General features: G+C 41.1%; 1 protein-coding gene across 1 annotated transcript; it reads right to left on the reverse strand.

Moving 5' to 3' along the window:
• Positions 1–8,237: 8,237 nt before the first annotated feature.
• Positions 8,238–17,649, reverse strand: Ca3 (carbonic anhydrase 3). The gene is made up of 8 exons (XM_032898703.1): positions 17,371–17,649; positions 16,827–16,960; positions 15,977–16,174; positions 13,614–13,732; positions 12,184–12,276; positions 11,347–11,409; positions 10,433–10,588; positions 8,238–9,065 (listed from the first exon to the last, which is right to left on the reverse strand). The coding sequence occupies exons 2-8, from the start codon at positions 16,858–16,860 to the stop codon at positions 8,946–8,948; spliced, it is 783 nt and encodes a 260-aa protein (XP_032754594.1). The 5' UTR covers positions 16,861–16,960; positions 17,371–17,649; the 3' UTR covers positions 8,238–8,945.
• Between the last annotated feature and the right edge of the window lie 1,732 nt (positions 17,650–19,381).

Genomic DNA, 19,381 nt, shown 5'->3' on the forward strand with positions numbered 1-19,381 from the left:
TTTCTATCTACATTTTGAGGTAGGACTGGAAGTCTTGGGTTATATCCCCTCAAATAAGGAAAGTCCCACTATGTCACTCTGTGAAATCCTGACATAAGACTGTCTGTACTGTAAAAGTTTGATAGAACCCAGAGGCAGAATGCTTTTCTAGCACATTCAGAGTCTTGGTCTTGGGTTTATTCTTTCTGTGTCTCTTCTGTCTGTCTGTCTGTCTGTCTGTCTGTCTGTCTGTCTCTCTCTCTCTCTCTCACACACACACACACACACACTATAAGATAATTCTTTTCTCAAAGGTCTGGGAAACAATTATGATAATTATCTTTGTATTAAAAACATCTGAGACCCACAAGAGTGCTATGCTAATATTCTCTCACTTACCCTTGGTTCATTGCATTGGGGAGAAAAAAATAGAACCACTGCACCCTGGGAAAATTGTCAGTTTATGCTGCTTGAATGGGCACCCAGTGCCACCCAGATCCTAACAGCTTGTTAGGTGAGCATTAGCTTCACCGCATGATTAAACTTCTCTTTTACCAATAAATCACCACTCTGGGGAATTTCTGGCTTCCTCTTACTAACACAAGCAAGCTAACACTTTCCATGCAGGAATAAAGGCATCAGAACTAAATGCTTCCTCTTGCTTAAGGGCAGGAGGCCAGAGTCAGCAGTTTTACTCACAGGGGAGCAGACAGCACACACAGCCAGCATCACCCAGACCTGTAACATGTATGAGTGGGCTTCAGAGAATGGACTTCGTTACATTTTATAACTGGTTTTCTCGTTTTATGCTTTGTCAAGACAATTTAGAAGCAGAAAGAGAAGATATTTTTATTCAGACAAAAATTGTTTGAAAAGTTTTGTACTACTCAAAATCAGGATTTCAGGAAGAAAGCGTATAAGCTAAGAAAATTAGTCTGACTTTGAATTCTGGCAGCATTTTCTTTAAGCATTTTTTCTTTGCTTCATAAAATAATTTTATGCATTTTTACCACTTAACACAAAACTTTCAAAATCATACTCTGTAACTATCAACAGTATTTCTATGCCCCTGTCTCTCCTTCCTGACCCACCTTAGTACTGTGTCTAAAAGATAAATACACAAATTTGAATGAATAACTGGATGTTATTTCAGTGGACAGACAAAATGTCACTTGTCTCATATATGACAAAATGTGTTTTCTCTCTTCTGTCTCTTCTATTCTTTACTTTCCTCCCTCATCCTCCTTCGGTTCCTTTTTCCTTTCGTTCCTTCCTCCATTCTTTCACAACAACAGGTACCGTCTAAACTAACTTTCTTTCCTTCTTCCTTCCTTCCTTCCTTCCTTCCTTCCTTCCTTCCCCCCTCTCTCTCTCTTTCTCTCTCTCTCTCTCTTTCTTCCTTTCTTTTTGCATTGTCTGGCCAAACTGAAAGGGTTATTATAACCAATTCAAAATACACCCACCAAATTCTACTGCTCAAGAGTCAAGGCTAAATGCTTCCCTTCTTCCACCACAGCAGGATTTGCTGCTTTTCTAATATTCATAATTCAAGACTCTCTTTATTTCATTTTCAGGTGCCCATTTGGTAAAGCTGTGCATGAAATAATGGATCACAGAGTGAGAAAGCATGGGGCTGAACAGGTTGGACAGACAGACAGGAGACCACTGCTACTCTTGTAAGCAGAAAACTCCACCCAGCTTTCCACAAAAAGTACTCCACAGTTCAGAGGTACCCATGATGATGCTTCCTTCCTCCAGGGCAGGAAGAAAATGGGACTTGTGTTTATGATTAATTTTTCATCTTCTAAAATTATCTACTTTTATTTTATAAAACTATATAAAAGATATATAAGTTACATGTATGCCTATGTATCTTTAAAAAAAAAAAGGTCCCATTTGGGGGTTGTGTGCCTCACTCACACTATCCCAAATATGCCTGGAGTCATGGTGGGTCCCAGGTCGGCTGGCACACAGCCATGCGCTCTAGGTAACCTGCCCCAAGCCCTGTTATCTAAGTGTCCTTTCCAATGGGTGCTGATATCTCTAGTGAGCACTCCCCGGTGTTGCTGGCCATGCCTATTCCTGATAAGCTCTCCTGTTGGTAGTCACAGCCCAAATTAGCCTTTCCTTCGTGCCACGCTCAGAGGCTGTTCTTTTCTTCCTGTTCTTTTCTCCTTCATGCATCCAAGTAGCCTATTGACCTGGTTTGATCTCCTGTACTCTTGACACATAAGCACATTAGAAAAGCATAGACTCATTCTGAGAAGAGGCTTTACAAAGTCACATGTGTATATGTATTCATAACATGTGTCTCATGTCAAATGCTTGCTCAGATAGAGGCATTGCTTCTGGCCATGTCTTTTCTCTCAGCCCTTGCTTGTTTCCCGACTCCTCTGGAACTCTCTCTCCCTCCTGGGGCCCAATCTATGTTTTCTATCAATTAGGCTGCTAAGGACAAGAAGCTCAGCATACCTCGCAATCTTGACAACAGGCCCTTTAAAGAAAACAAAGTAAATGGGAGAAATTAAGACTTTCTTTAATAAAATGTCATTAAAATATTTCTTTAAAAGAAAAGGATTTTCAGTAGGCTGCTAGAAATTTACAAATCAACCAATGAGCTAAGGCACAAAGGATCACCCAACCTTCCCACACCAAAATAATACTACTTTCTCTGAATTTATTATCTAAGGTCAAATATCAGTTTTTATTTTTCCAAAAATATTCTAAGCTTTATTTAAAAAAATTAAGGATGAATATGGCCTTGTGGTGCTTATACCCAGTGTCTTAAGCACCAGACAGGCTGAGTAGGAAAACCACAAGTTCAAGACACACCTTGATAATTTAATGCAAATCTGTCTCAAAATTAAATAACAACAACAACAACAGAGAGGAGACAGGATGTAGCAGCTTGTGGTAGAGCACAAGGTTGAGGACCAGTATCATGCACACATAATAAGAAGGTATTGAATAGTAATTATAAGTACAGGAACGATTTGACAGTATTTTTGTCTGTGCTCCCTGTAGAGGGGTCATGTCCCTGAACTCACTGTCTTAGTGGAGTGTAGCACTTAGGAGTGCTTACTGTTACTTCCAAAGCATTCTATTCTCTGATTTCTGACCATGAGGCAAAGAGTAGGTCTAGGAAGAGGATTCTTTAACATGTATATGGAATTGCTTTAACCGTCCTCACACAAAATTGGAAACAACTAGGGAACTAAAGTTACTACTGAAGAAATTTAGAGAAACTTCTAGAAAGAAAGAGAGCCCGGGAAGACAGAAGCATCGGGATGATGATACAAATAAGTGCTACTGGAGCCTAATCCACAGGCACGATGCCAGGCCCGTTCCAGTGTGCACACAGGAGTGCAGGTGCTAAAGGAGATAAGTCCCCAAGTACAGAATTCCCTTTTCTATCTCCTAAAACACGTCTCTTCTCTACTGAGTTCAGTTTTCGGTTCAAAAGCAATGATCATTTAGATATATGTAAAACTGCTTTTACCCATGCATTTTCTTCATTAAAAAACTTGGTTTCTCTAATATTCTAAAACCTCATTGAGGTATCTCTGCGTTTCAAAGGGTGAGGAAATAACTTTCACAAGAGTGCTGACAAAGACTAGCAAACAATACTGTACAAGTCTCACTTTACCATCCATTTATCCCTTATCAGTTAGACAAATACTTTTTGAGTTCTAACAGGTCCCTGATGCTAACTTAGGTCCTCAGGTCTCAAGATCAAGTTCATACCGCCATAAAACCTTGCGCCCCCCATTCCCCTCCATACATCACACTCATACCAACCCATACCACCTTTCATTTCACATAGAGACTTCAAATACATATGCTATTCCCATCAGTATATAGAGGAAGAGCTGTAGGCCCTTTATTTTCACTGAACTGTGTGGATCATTTCTCTCTCATTTCTACCCAGCACTGGGCCCTACTCTAACTTGGCTCTGTTTGGCTTGTACAATCCCATCCCCCTTGCCAGTTTCTCTGGGGCTCTTGCTCCATCCAGGTATGCCCCTGGTGACCTGAGGTCTTGCTCTAAGTTGCTCACAGAGAGGCAGAAGTGTGATTTCTGTGAACCTTGTTCTTTCCAGCACTTCCATTTGTTTTATGCTTCCATGGGAATCAAGTGGCCTTTAGGGAGTGACTTTCCTCTAACAAACGTGTTTGGAACTGTCCAAATTTCAAAAGAGCGCATGGATGCGACAGAAATTTACAGGCCAAGTTGGAACAGAGAAAGTGTTTACTTTATGGAAAAATGTATTTTCCCTGAGGTTTCAGGTTCCTCTGCTTGGGACTGATTCATATACAAGGGAGAACCCGGTTCCCTGTTTACTGCAGAGCGGCTTCTCAACTGGCTAAAATTAGCTTTTAGATCACTGGGCTGGTGCTGCCGCAGTGCACCCTGTCCCCTGGGACTGTGCTGTTAGAGTCGCTCTTGCTCTGGCTGATCACCTGTGATTATCTACCTGGCCAGGCTGTCACAGGTTGTACCTGCTAAACACCCTCTCATCTGCAGATGATCTCATTAGCGCTGGCCATCCCCTTGATCCTAGATGATATGCTTACACTGTTTGACTTCACTTTGTTCCATTAGAGTTGAGACTCCTCAGAAGCATGGATGCTTGCCTCCACCGTGATTTGTACAGCGCATTTGGCATCCTCACTTTAGGACGTGCTTCGGCACGCTCAAAATTAATTTCCCAACAGGAGTCTTTCTGCCTTAGGTATTAAGATGGATTATTCCCCCTCACAAAGCACTGTAGGGGACCCCGTTTCATGACATTTGAAAAGCCAGTGTCACACAGAAATGAACATTATAATTGTTTGGCCTCTGCTTTCTTCCTGATTTTCTGGATGACTATCTGACTAATCATACATGTCTTCCAGAAAGAACAGAGCTCCCAAAGCAGAAACTTCCCTGGGAAGAATTATTTAACCTTCCTTCAAACTACCTCTTTAGGCAGTGTGTTGGTTCTGTTTCCTTTGCTGCATATTTAGTACAGGGGTAATTGCTTTAATATCATCACGGCCGAGATTAAAGACCTACGTTTGATTCTCCAAGACTTACATAGTGAAAGGAATGAATTGAGGCCCAAAAGTGTGCATACACTCATACACTCATACCACTTCATTACCCACCTAAGTGCGTACACACACACACACACACACACACACACACACACAAATTAATTTTCAAAAGGTAAATGTTAAATCTTACTGAAAAATTTGTCAGAATGACACTTCTTTATATTTTAAGTGTATTGATTTAATTCTTAAAATAACTCTCCCTATAAATACTGTTTTCATCCACACAGGCACACAGACTACAGTCCCCCGTGGTCTCCTGTCCAGCAGATGCTGTGTAATTTTTCTCGTCCTTCTACACGCTAAATAAGACTTTATATGCTCAGTGCTTATCAGTCTCTCAGTTCAGTAAGTGCTTTCCAGTTAGCCTCAATCCCCTTTTATTAGGTAAGATTCTTAAGAATAAGTAAAAATTCTTCATCTTTTTGGCCAGTCGCTATTAATAGATAGTATTAAACCTGTAAGCAAAGGAAGCATGGTGTCAATTTAAAAAACTTTGAAAAACTTAGCAACTTAGACATCAACATGTTTGCAACACAGGGTGGCTTTTAAGGGTCAGTCATTATTTTGTAGCAGAGAGTTTATTGCCATCTAGTGTTCAAAGTGAAAATAACAAGTAAACGTGGTTAGGTCTTAGAATTTAAGTCTTACTCCCAGGGATTCATTTATTAAAATTCATTACGTTTATATACGTTAAGTATGAACTAAAATCTGATTTATAGAGTTCTTGTTTCTTACTCATTTTATAATTTTTATGCTAAATAATATACTATATATGCCTAGAGTTCATTCTTATATTGAAGAAAGTCTAGAACTAATTTTCTTTAAATGCAGCTAATGTGTTTATTGGACTATGCAGTTAATTTTTTAGGTCAATTTTGCCTGTGTTTGCTATTATTCTTGTCTCTCACGTACTTATTTATGGCTTGTTTGTCTCACCTAGATTTGTTTAATGATATAAATGACCCGCGTTAGATACTGAGAACTGTAGCTGTCTACACATGCACTGTCTATGTAATAGTTCTCATTCCTCTACAAAACGAGTCACTCATTTTACATTTTGAAACATTTTATATTGGAGTCTCCAATCATATAATTTACAAATATAGGAGCTAAAATGTATTTGCCCCCCTCAGCCTCTCACCTGCTGCCAGCATTGCTCTCCTTGTAGGCTTTTAAGCATGCCATTATCTGAACATTATGAAACACTTAATTTACATCAGCTTCTCCCCTCTCTGCAATATTAAGATACCTGCAATTATACCCAGAAGAATAAGGTTGGCGGGTTCCAGAGCCTTTTTAAATGGCAGCTCATGGTAAACTGCTCTGCAAGCTACAGAAGCCTGAAGTGCAATTGTTTGGAGGCCTGTACCTAATCTGGAAAGTGATGGTGCCTTGAATGCAGAAGCATGTGTCTGTTGTCAATACTCCAAAAGAAGCTTATTGTGGCAGCAAACTTTAAAGACAGCGAGAAGCTGGGAGTCAGGGTAAGATTGTGCACTCTTAATCACTGGCAGTGTGGGCAGATTGGGCACTGTGAAGTTTCTACCTAAAGTCAATGAAATGATATTCCAAGAAGATATAAAATAAACTGAGATGAATAAAAGCAGTATTCGTAAGTATGAGAGGTTCCAGAGGCTAATTCTTCCTTGGACCCCTCATCTGTTCACCTAAAACATGGCTAGTGGTTAAATGCTGCTGGTCACAGTATTAGGTGCCAATGGTGGAAATAGAGCCTATTACCTCTTGGAGCTTAAGGTCCAAGGAGACAGCCTCCTTCAGCCTTGTCCAGCAAGGTATGAGAATCGTAGCCATTTCTAATCAATGTGAAACCATGTGCCTCCCACACATAGCTTACATAATGGATACAGTCTTTACAGAGCTCTGAACATTACAAGCTAAATGCCCTGAGACAAGCAGCTTGTGTATTACCACTAATGATCAGAGCTCCACACCTCCTAATTTCAAGGGATTTAATTAACACATCCTCTTCACACTGACCAACCTGGTTTTACTTCACCCAAGTGGTAATCTATTAAATAACTCCAGCCTCACAGGACTTTATCACATGGTTTGACTTCCGGCGTCTCAGGGCTCTCCTGACCCGGGACTGTTCTCAGTGCTTATTGCTTATCCCTTTTGTACAGTTGCTAACTTCTCAGCCACTGAAGTGCTGAAAGACAACCAACGTTTGACTGTACAACTGGACTTTGTGTTTAGAAATATTAAATGTATTAAAAGTTAAATATGTATGCATTTTTGCATTGTTGGGACATGTCATGTTGAAGTACATTTTTAAAAAGATGATGTTATGCCTAAAAGGAACACTAGCTTGTTTCACTGGCCCAGAATCCTAGAGAATGTTGACTTGACACTTTGGGAGCATTCACATGATGAGATAGATGGACCAACACCCACTGCCCAGGCTGACCGTTTGGTCAGACTCCCATACCAATGGCCTTGCCCCTTTCCTGAAGATGGTAGCATCTGAACTCAGAATTTGAGTCTTTTAGTGCTACTTCAGTTCCAAAAAAAACCAAACCAAAACAAAAAAACAACAAAAAAACCCAACAACCACACTTGGGAGGTTTTCTCTCTGGCCTTCCTTCATCCTGTCATTTATACTGCTTTCCCATTAATTGTGCATACACATCGCCATCTTATTACATAAAACAAGCCAGACTCAGACAGGTAAATACTGAATATCATCTTTCATAGCTAAAATTTAGGATTAAAATTGTATGTGCATAGACATATATGGGGGGGTCATGAAACTAGAAAAGGGCTCACAAAGGAGAGGAAGAGATAGATCTTAAAGAAAGGGACAATGGAATTTCTGTGACATCAAAGCAGGGGAGGGGACTGTTGGGGGCAGCTGTCACAGGGAGAGAGCATCGAAGCGTGGCTGAATTATCTAAATACAATTACTAACATGCATGAAAATGCCACAGTGAAACTTGTCCCTGCATATGTTTACTCTAAATTTTCAGTTTACGAAAAAGATGCACACTCTTCTCATTCCCATCCCATCTTTATTGCTTCTGCGATCAATGATCAATACAAACTCTCAGCCTCAGTGCTGGCATTCCCTCCTTCCTGTTTCAGCAACCAGTCATTCCAGTTTCCAACTCAAAAGACACCAGAGACAGCTTTTTTTTTGTTTGTTTGTTTTTTGTTTGTTTGTTTTGCTTTGTTTTTAATAGGCATGCAAAGATTAAAGTAGTGAAATAAAAAATAAATGACCCTAGATTGGGCAAAGAAAACCATCTTTATGAAGAAGAAATTTAAATGCTGGATCAAAAGATTTAAAAGACCTGGCCTTATGGGTTTGTGTTTATCGGTAATTTAAAACCAGGCGAAGTTGGTAGTAGGCGAATTTTTAAAAAGTGATAGAGTAGCGATGTATTATTTGAGGTAAACATTATGTATTCACCTTCTGAAATCTACAGTGGTCTTAACTTGTGCTTTCACTCAAATGTGGTAAGGTGGGCACATGCCTCCATACCCACATACATAGCATGCACCCATCACGTGTCAGTAACTCAGCCTGAAAACAGGAGTGCTGAGATTCTGAGAAACTTAATATGCTTAATAAGCCACTGTCACTGTCGTAATTTTTCCATCTATTTCTTCTTCACTGAACTTATACTAGAAATACTAATTTTTTTTTACAAAAGGTAGTTATTAAAAAGGTTAGGTGTGAAATTCATGCTTCTGGGTTAGATCATGTCAAAAGGCACTGCGGTTTCATCTGACTGCGTCTCTTCTTTCTCTCAGTGTTGTAGGATAGCTTGGAGCAGGGAGCACCAGGAGGAGGCAAGCTAGCTCTTCAGGGGCAGAATTCCTTTCCTGAAGAGGGCTCGTCCAGAGCCTTACTTGAAGGAGGCCCTCACCACCCTGCCCTTGATCGGCTGAGGAGGGCGCCAATTCCCCACCAGAGGCACCGGGGGCTCATTCTCTGCACTGGCAAACAGGCTACGCAGCTTGGCCATCTGCAAGGGGAAGCAGACTGTTAGAAACCACAGGCTTTCTAACCGGGCCAGACAAACCACAAACCAGGCTCCAGGTATAGGTCCTGAGTTTGCAAGCAACCGTTCGTAACATAGACATTTCCTTACATCCAGAATTCCCTGCTCTCTGGATAACTCCTTCCCCACCCGAATTTCTCTTAGACTGTAAATTGAGGGTTCAGCATGAAATATATATATATATATATATATATATATATATTACATAGAAGGAGATGAGGATTTAGCATATGCCTGAAGTAAGAAAAACTTTAATAGGCTCCCACTGGGTAATCAAGTCAGGTATTTATGGAATTACTTTTTAAAGGACTAGGAAAAAAAACTGTTAAACTGTGAACTTTTTTTTTCTTAAAGGATCAGAAAATAGGGAATTCTCATTAAAATATGATGCCTTGGCAGTGGAGATGGTTCAGTGTGTAAAGGTGTTTATGGCCAAGCCTGACAACCTGAGCTCCATGCCCAGAACCCAGGACTGCAAGTTGTTCTCTGAACATCGTAGGTATAATGTTAATGTCAAAATATAATATGCGTCAGTATTAAAGTTTCTTTTAGCTTTACCCCCTTAAAAATTGTCATTGTACTTTTAAAACCTTTATACAGATTAATCAGACTATTAAAGCTGAATCTCGATTTTTGTTTTGAAATGTTGGCTTATTCCTGCGTCCACCCTGGAAGAAACAAACATACAAGCTTCCTTCTTAAGCCAAGGAGTCAGGCTGGTAGGCTGATTTTACTGTGAGACATCCTGTTCCAGGCTGTGAAGCCTGTGGGGTTCACTTCTTTATGTTCTCCGTGTCCACACCCATTCAGCTTTCCTTGAAGTCATGCCTTGTAAATGTTGTCAGCACATTCTTTAGGTAAATGGAAATAAAGTAGGCGTGAAATGAGAAATTAGGGGATCTTGGAAGTAGACAGGCTGGGCCTGGAATAAGGATTTTGCACTTGGTTGCCCTTGTGAAGAAATAGTTTTGTTCCTGAGCCTCAGGGTCTTTTTTTGGTAAAAATTGGAGAATGCAACATCTCTCCAAAGGTGTCTTGTGAAGTCATTTCTGCACCTTTCTCTTCCTCAGACCCAAATTTGCTACCTAGCAGTCTTCACTCATACTAATGAATATGTATGTGTTCAGGATCCCACTGGCTCTTTGGAATTGTATTGTCTGACTAACCTTGGGAAGCTTCCCCAAATTGAACAGAACAAGCTAAGGGTATTTCTACAGCTCAAACTGTGAGACGTCTGAGGACCACACCACCAATCTGGCTCTCTACTGCTATTTCAGCTCTAGCTGTCTGTAGTTCACAATTCACACGTAGGGCTCTGCAGTTGGGCTCACCTGGTCTGAGCTCACTGTCATGGGCTCTTTCAGTAGCAGCCACACGATGCACTCCTCGCAGGGCGGCGTGGTGAAGGAGCCATGGTAGGTCCAATAGTCCCGGCAAGCAGGGAACAGGCATGATGGGTCGAAGTGATTAAAAGGAGCCTCCTTGCCCTGAAAGACACCAAACAGGTTCTCTAAGCGGACACGTGCACCAAGCGCCCCCTAGAGGCCTCATCTATCCATTCATGAGAACGGATTTCAATAGCGAAAGGGAAAGCAGATATTTGAACAGGTTCAGGCCCTTCACTAGTAAACCACAGATGAAAAGGAATCTGCTTGGTGTTCCAACTTTATCTGCCATGGTCAGTGTAATATTTTATTCCTTGTTTACACGGTGGGTGGGGCTGAGAGTCTGTCCTTTCTCCCAGAGGAGACTTAGACTGGAATAGAATTACTTCTTGGAAGTTTGATGTGAAGACTCACTTTAGTACATTCCATGCTTAGAATACTTACTTCTAGCATTACACCGAAAAGCAGCTCCTTAGAATAATCTCAAAGACAACTAAAATGTGTCTATTAGATGCGTTTACTATTAATGTTTAAAACATGTGGGGCTACCAGGAAAGAACAATACCAGGATTGAAAGTGGCTGGCCTGGAGAACCTCAGCGATCCCGTGCCCACTGTGGTAGGAGAGGGGAAAGGAGACCCTGGAACCCCTCACTTTCTTCCTAGGAAAGTCTTTATCTAATAGGCTGACTGACAATTGAAATAACAGCTATGACAGTGCTCTAAGGTCTCAGCTCTAAAACAGGGCCATGACATCTACTTTTGCATGCTATCCATCAGACCGTGACAGGCTCTACCTGAAATTCAAAATGACAATTGATATTGTCTTAGGTTTGCAGAGGGAAAATGATTCACCCTTACCTTAGTCTTAATTTTGTCCAGGGCATCAAGGAGAATCTGGAACTCGCCTTTCTCCCGTCCTATCTGTAAGAAAATGACATTCAATGAGATATTTTCCTCTCCTCCATAATTGAAGATCACCTTAATTACTGATTTGCCCCATTCACATGTAATCAATATTTATGTCTTCCATATTCTCTGGCTAAGCTAAATATAAGTTTATGCACCCTGGAAGATTGTAAAGTATACATTTTCTGATCTAAATTTGGATTTCTGTTCTCTGAAGTGCAAAACCACAAAATTGCATGTTGGTGCTTGATCCTCTGCAAAGTAATCCCATTCTTTAAAAGAGTAAAAGCCAGAGTAGATTTTGTATCCACGGCCAAACCCACTGCCTTTCCTCTCACAGTCAGTGAATTTAGAACCTAGAACAAACTAGGTCATTTGGAATGAAAAAAGCTGGATTTTCACTGCTGGCTTAAAATTCAGATTGGGTTACCATGAAGTTCATGTGTTAATGACACTAAGTCCACTTTAAACCGAGGTTGGCCGAACAACACACACATTCCTAGCCTGAGATCCTGTGGGTGGTGGCCTCCTTAAGCCAAGGAGAGGTCTAGCCAGACATTTGGCAACCCAGAAGTTCCCAGCACTGGCTTTCTGGTTTCCAGTGTGATTGAAATAGAGTAATGGAGAAGGAAAATGAACACACATCAGCCTTTGCTCTTGCCTTTGGAAGCTTTGAGTCTGCCCTTGTACATGCCTCAGACATAAGGAAAGAATGGAACCCATTAACTAAACATTAGTAAGGGACTGCATTCTGAGTGAGAAAAAATTAGTCATCAGTGTGCACCTCACCTTCAGAAAAATGCCAACCACAGCAATCCCATCGGGCTGCTTCAGAGCCTCTCCGAAGGTGTTGTACTTCGGGTTCCAGTGAACCAGGTGAAGCTGCAACGACCAAACAAGCACAGGTCGTGAGATAAATCCTTCCGCATGGAAATGGGCGCTGTTATCTACAAGAGACCCCAATGTGTGCGGTCTCGAGGTTGTTGCTGATCATCTTCACGGAAGTTGCTGACATTCCAAATATTAACGAGTGACACTTTGGTGAAATTTTAATAGTTCAGATAAGAAAAAGGTATGAAAGCTCCTGTCTCCACTTAGAGCTTCAGTGTCTGGCTTATCTTAATTCAGGATTTGAGCACAGCTTAAATAGTGAGGTTGTCCATTTTGAGTTAGTTACACTGGCAAGAGAATAGTTTATGGCTGCTAAAATGTTATATTCAAGTTCAAAAAATGTGCGATACTTCCAGATACAAACATTGTATTCAAAGTCTTTTCTTCATTTGGAAAAAATTAGTCTGAACTTTTCACCAGTGGTGGAGGAACTGTCTAGCAGAAAGGCATTCCTAATAATTAATTGCTCTCTACCCTAGCTCTCTAGATTGGCTGTGGAGGAATGGTTATACTCTCTTAAATGCCCTTGATCTCTTCTAATCTGGAAGCCAACCATAGCTAGGCCTGGTCAGTACTCGGAGTTCTTTTGAGTTTTCTTTAGCCAACAGTTAAGTAGCCAGTGAAGCCCCGAGGGATCAGATACAGTGTGCTGCCACAGCCCCAGTCCTGTCCCATCCCAGTGCTCATCATCATCTACCTCAGAAAAGACCAAAGCACAGAAAGTGAAATTTTGTTCACTTCTCGTCAATGCTAAACAGACTTGGCTTCCTAATGAAAACAGAGGAGACCTGTCTTATTCCATTTGAAAATTGTTGCCTTAAATGAGATGCATACACATATAAGCATACATCCTTAAGCAAGCAGAAAGAATTATTTGTAATTACTTGATGCTGTTTTTGAAGCACTATATATGCTCATAAAAGTGGTATCTGAAGTAGCTTGTACAAAAAGCACCAGGTCCAGCCACTCTGCCTCTGTTACACAACCCTTAGGTGTATTGGTTGCCTATTTGTAACATTGTACAACAGGTTGCAGTGGGGATCAAATGAGCTAATGCATATAGGTGCTTCACATGAACTTGCTTCCCTACTGCTCTGATTCTATTCAAGTCTATGACCCCTTTCTCAGTATAATCTGTGAAATAATCATGGAGGACGATAACCCACTTGCCCACTTCTCTCTGACCTAGGATATTTGGTGGCTTTACTTTGTGTTTAAGCTAAAATATCTTCAACGAAAGGCTTGAAGCAGAAAGAGTTGTGCAGTTGTTTCTAATTTTTCCATTTTGATTGTTAAAGACCTAGAGTGGATCGGGCAGTTCCTCCTACCTCAGCAGCATACTTCACTCCATCCACTGTGTGCTCAGAGCCATGGTCATCGGAGGAGCCCCAGTGAAGATGGAATTGGCGAAGTCGGTAGGGTCCAGGGAGAGGCCCACCTCTCAGCACTGTGAATAAGATAACACGGTGACTGGTGAGCTCAGCCTGCCTCTGCAGAGCCCTGTCTGAAACCATAACTCTACTGAAGATGCTGTGCGTGAAAAGATACTGGGAACAGGGAACCATCCCCACAGTGCTTGTAACTCGAAGTTAGAACCTATCAAAGTAAGAATTTTCTTTTCTCTCTTATTGTTGCTTGCTCGTGCTGTCATTTTAACACTCTAGAAAACAAATTAACATAGCAGAGATGTTATAACAGCCCTGAGAACAGGTTAGCAGTACAGTACTGTTGGGAAGAGTCACACATTGGACAGGATTTAGGTACCATTCTGAGTTCACACCCTCATAGTTGTGTGATCTCAGGCAAGATGCTCAACTTCTCTGAACTGGTCTTTGAATCTCTAAGAAGGTGATAATAATTCTACACTTTGTGAGCCACTGTGAGGATTAACTGAGATTTAAGCTCATCTCACAGTCCCTGTCAGGGATCATGGAGCAGGCGGGAATTCCTTTTTCGAGTCCTACTTTTAGCTGTGTTTTTCCTTAGATGACAAGCCAGAACTCTCATGCACATCTGCTTTAGACTGTGTCTACTCAAGTCAGATGGGATAAAAGTTCAGGAATTTCCCAGGAAGCTAGTCAAGGTGGAAGGGTATATATGATCATTCTAGGGCATCAGTTTGGACTTCTACAGCACATATCTTAATTTCCATGTAATTTGCTCTCAATTCCTCTCCCTGGAGAGTAATTTAAAGGTTCAGATATCTTCCCAAGGATGATGAAAATGCAAATAGCACTGTAATCACAGCTATATTAGAAAGGCTTGATTTCTCTCCATGACACACGAAACGCCACAGTGCAGACTTAAGCAATAATTTTAGGCTTGAACCAGCTTGATCCCTTGATGAGAGGGAAGTGGTTTGGTTTTTTGTAGCTTCCTGTCCAATCATTGAAATAGCTATGAGTTGGATATGAGTCTGATTTATTTACTAATTACTATTCATTTATTAGTAATTATTAGTTTAGTTTATTGTTAATTATTTATTATTTATCTATGTATTATCTAATTATCAAATCTCTAACATTTAACTATATTTCTTTTAAAAATGCTACTTTATGTGTTTCTGCTTGGTGAATGATCTTTAATTTCATTTTTTGTTGTTATTGTTTGCCTTTTTTTTTTCTCCTAAATGACTCTTCAGCTTTTAAGGGAAGGAAAAAATTAGGAAAGAGTAACATATAACAATTGCTCAAGAAGTAGTAAGCTTCTGCCCTCTTCCTACCCTGGAAGGGGGAGCTGTATGTCACTCTATCATTATTTCTTAAGACATCACCGGAATGGTCATTCATGTTTATCAACAAAGGAAATTTTAACTTAATTAGGAAATTGCGTTCTTAATTACTAAAGACTAATTCTCAGTTAGACTCACTTGCACTGAGATAAAGCTTGCAATTTTTGAGTTTTACTCTATAGCCCTCGCTGGCCTGGAATTCATCAGAACACCGGGTTAGCCCTATATTTGTGGCAATCCTCCTGCCTTTGCCTCTTGAGTATTCAGCCTTTCTGAAATTTCAAATTATTTCAAATTAGTATTCAAATGTTCAAAATATTTCAGATAAGTCTTATTTGATTTCACAGATTGGTTACTGATGTAGGCAAAAAAACCCACAAAAAACAAAAAACAAAACAAAACAAAAAACCCTCCTCCCTCCCAGGAATGTTTCAATTTCACACTAACGCTGGCCCAAGGAAAAGTGGTCATATACATCAGAAACACTCACTACAAAGATTCTTTGTGTTAACACCAGTGAGATACTGAAACCAGGCCACTTTAACTGACATAGTGGGCCTGCCTTTTCACATTAATTAGCCTCTTTCCAGTCACCAGGGAAGGGAGGGCCTATTTTATTTCTTGCAGCGTGGGGGGAGCCTGTTCTCCATACCACTCAGAAACCATAAGAATGTTGTCTCTCAGTGGTCAGAAAGACCACGTGGGCTCCCTGCCTTCCCCTCTAGATCCATACTCTGTCTCTGGAGTGCTTTGTTAACTTTTAGCATGGGCATATGGCCATTTTGCAGCAACAAGAGGGTGTGACATTCTTCTTCATGATGTGAATATAGTTCTCTACAACTAGAGCCAAGTCTAAAGTCATCCCTATTGCAGTAATAATTCTGTTACCATTTCACATACTGCATATTGCCATTAGATACCGAAAACACCCACATGACCCTTCCTAAGTGCTATACTTACTGGACCTGTCGAAAGTATCATCAAACACAACTCTGCAGGTCTTCCCATTGTTCAGGATGGTCTTAGCAGAGCCAGGATCATAAGATACTGACCAAGGCTGCAGAGAAGGGTCATGCCTGATGTCTTTAGTATGCAGTTCAATGGGTGACTGGTTGTCCCCTTTGGCGATTGGATAAAGTTCATGCCAGTGCTCAGGACCTAGGAAGTAAATGACAGGGATTTCATTCATTTAATAGTAAAGCCCAAGGCCTCTATCTGGTGAACTATGCCAGCAAACTATACAGAAGCCAAAGAGTGTTTACAGGAAGGTCTCCGGTTCAAATTGAGCAACACAGTGCTTTGATTTCAAACCTACTTAGAACCTTGCTTCCTGTGCTCAAAGAGCATGCCAATCTCTGCATTCCCTCCCCTGGCTTGAGAATCATGTAACCAGAAAAGCTTATCTTTGAAATGAATCACAGACTGATCACATATTTTTGGATACTTTGTAGCTTGCAAAGGATACTTTTCTTCTTTTTCCCAAGGCTGACTTGATTGAAGCAGAGATTGTTACAGGGCCCCCGAGCTCAAACAGGCCAAGTGCTCACTGTTCAGTTTCACAAAATAAGATTCAACCAAACCTGACTTTGGGCTGAATGACTTCTCGGATACATTATCGGACCTTAAGCTAGTGATAGTGGGTGCGTCTCTGAGCTTCAGGTTCCTCCATGGAAAGGAAAACAGTGAGTCATGTTTAAAAGACAAGCAGCATAGGACACCAGAAAACTCTCAGTCTATGCTATTTCTTAACTATTTCTACCTGCATACCTGTGCAATGCAGGCACACCCGTAGTGTCCTGGACCCACTCACCATTGTGGCTGGCGTAGCCCCACTCCTTAGCCATGGTCACCTTTCCTGTCTCTCAGCGCTGGACAGCTCCTGCTTTTGCTTGCTCCTGTTGTCCGGCAAAAGCTCCAAAAAGTCCCCACTTTTATATAGGTCTCCTGCAGTGTGCATGGCCTTATTAGGTCAGCGGGTGAGGAAGGGGGCTAAACTGGATTGGGGTGGTACTCGGAAGGCGGGGCGGGGAGCCAATGAATTACAAGCGGTGGACAGCTGTCGGGGTGAGAGGGTGGCAGGAGGGGGCAGGGAGGAGGCACGGAGGGGGAATGGTGGGGGACAGAAGGCTCCCTTCTTGGCTCTTGCAAAAGCCCTGGCTCTTTCCTCTGTTTCCTTTGCAGACTACCAAGCAACTGAGCTTTCTAAGAGCTCGGCTTTGGTAGCGTTGGTTCCCTCCATTATTCACTCACTTGGGGTCTGGAGGAGCAGCCGGCTCAGGCTGCAGTCCCGTGTGCTACTTAGCAGCTAAAAATTGCACCCACGGCTCTTGCAGCCTTCCTCAGAAAACTTTTACCTCGGAATGAAGGACCCGCTGCAGTCTCTGGACGCTTGAGTTCCTTTCCCCGCAGGAATCCGGTTAGGGTGGAAAGAGCTCTTCTGATCCTCTGACTAGTGCGTGATTCCCCTACGGAAAACGTGTAAAATCCTGGAAATAGAGATGAGGAGGAATCTGGGACTGCACGCTTTCCGGTCCCAATATCCTTAACGGGATGAGTTTCTAAGGTAGACTGCCTAGGCTTCACATCCAGCCTAACTTAGTTTGTCTAGTATGACTCGGGAGCACAGCACCGAATCCCGGCCGGCCAGGGAGGGACTCTGCACCCTAGCCTTACTCAGCAGCAGTCTGGGACAGAACCACACTGGGAGCTATGCTCTGTTCACCTCAGGACACCAAGAATATCTGAAGCTTTAAAAGAATAGCGCCAAAAAAGAGTATGCTACATAAAAATTTCACACTCCAAGACATAATTAGAGACAGGGGAGGGAAACAAAAAGGAAAAGGTCTATGAAATCGGTTGGGTCTTGTGTTTTTTCTCTCAGTCCTAGTGTGTTTTGTAATACAATAAACCACATAAATGGAGACTAAAACTGGCATATCCCATTTGTGCATAACAAAGGTATAATTAGAAATATCTGGTTATGCCTCACATGAAAGAAGCCAGTATAATAGATGTTTGCAATTCTATGCATCTATTATGGAAAAAAAAAACTTGTTTGGGCAAGAATATCTTGAGACCAAAAAGATACACCTCGTGTTGGAAATGTCTTGAACAAGATTTCTGCAAGCATTTTCTTATAACTTTTACTTTTATAAAAAGTGACTTTTCCAGTTTACTTTTTCTTGTGGGTAACAAAACCCGAGAAGGAAATCTCTCTTCATTGCCAAGACAGCTCATCGGCTAGGTATGTGGAATGGCTGACCACACGCAGAACCTGGACGCCAGGGGAGTCAGTCTCAGGGTATTTTTGTGACCAGGGATCACTTGATCCACACAATAGCACTGTGGAATCAGGAGCCCTCAGTTAGTTTGGAAGATCCAAGCAAACACAGAGAAACAAATAACTAAGCTCTAAGTCAAGGGGCCGTGCATGCCTGGGTTTCTAGCTCGCCATGATGGCTGCTGCTGTGTGTGAGATTAATAGAGGGACTTTAAAGTTATGGCTACATGATGGTTGATATGGGTAAGCCATAGTCTCATTCCAGGCTGTCAGCTGTGACAGGAACTTTTCTCTGACCTGGATAATCAGGAGACTGATAGCTAAATCTTATAGTTACCAAGACTATTTATTTGATACTGAGTATTGAAGTAAGAACGACAATGAATTATAAATGTAATCTAGTAATTATAATGTTACTACTGTTTATGCCTAGAGTATCTTTTTAAATGCTTTGTTTGCACCTTAACAATGTACAAGAAAAGCCAAGGCTACATAATAAAGCCTTGTCACAAAGAAAAGAAGGAAGGAAGGAAGGAAGGAAGGAAGAAAGAGAGAGAGAGAGAAAGAAAGAAGTAATTATAACTCATCTGAACTCATCTTCAAATAAACCTTTCAGAAAACCTCATCAGCTCATTATCATCTTCATGGTACTGAGTTATAGCAGCTTACTTAACTATATATTTCAAAATTGCTTATCCACAAAGGAAAGATACTTCCAAGTAGGGAACAAGACAAGTAGGAGAACACTAGGAGTAAAATAAAAGAGCTATTAATAATTGTCTCCTGCCATTCTCCCAGCAGAATCATTGGAAAGTTGATTCATTGGGCAATTTTTTGGATTTTTCTCCCCAAATGAGTAAATGCAAATAGAGGAAGATATTGGGGGAGGAGGGGAAGAAAGGAGAAAGTTAGGCAAAGGACGCCCTTGGCAAAGTCAACTAGGTGATGTTATTAAACTGAATGTAAAATATTAAAATTGATAAGATTTAGATTTGTATTACATAAAAAAGAAAAACATGAATTAGGATTTGAAGTAATTTTATAATTCAGCTCAAATGTGTTTTGAAGCATAAGGTTTTACTATG

The sequence above is a fragment of the Rattus rattus genome, chromosome 3 (genome assembly GCF_011064425.1).
Source record: "Rattus rattus isolate New Zealand chromosome 3, Rrattus_CSIRO_v1, whole genome shotgun sequence".
NCBI classification, from domain to species: domain Eukaryota; kingdom Metazoa; phylum Chordata; class Mammalia; order Rodentia; family Muridae; genus Rattus; species Rattus rattus.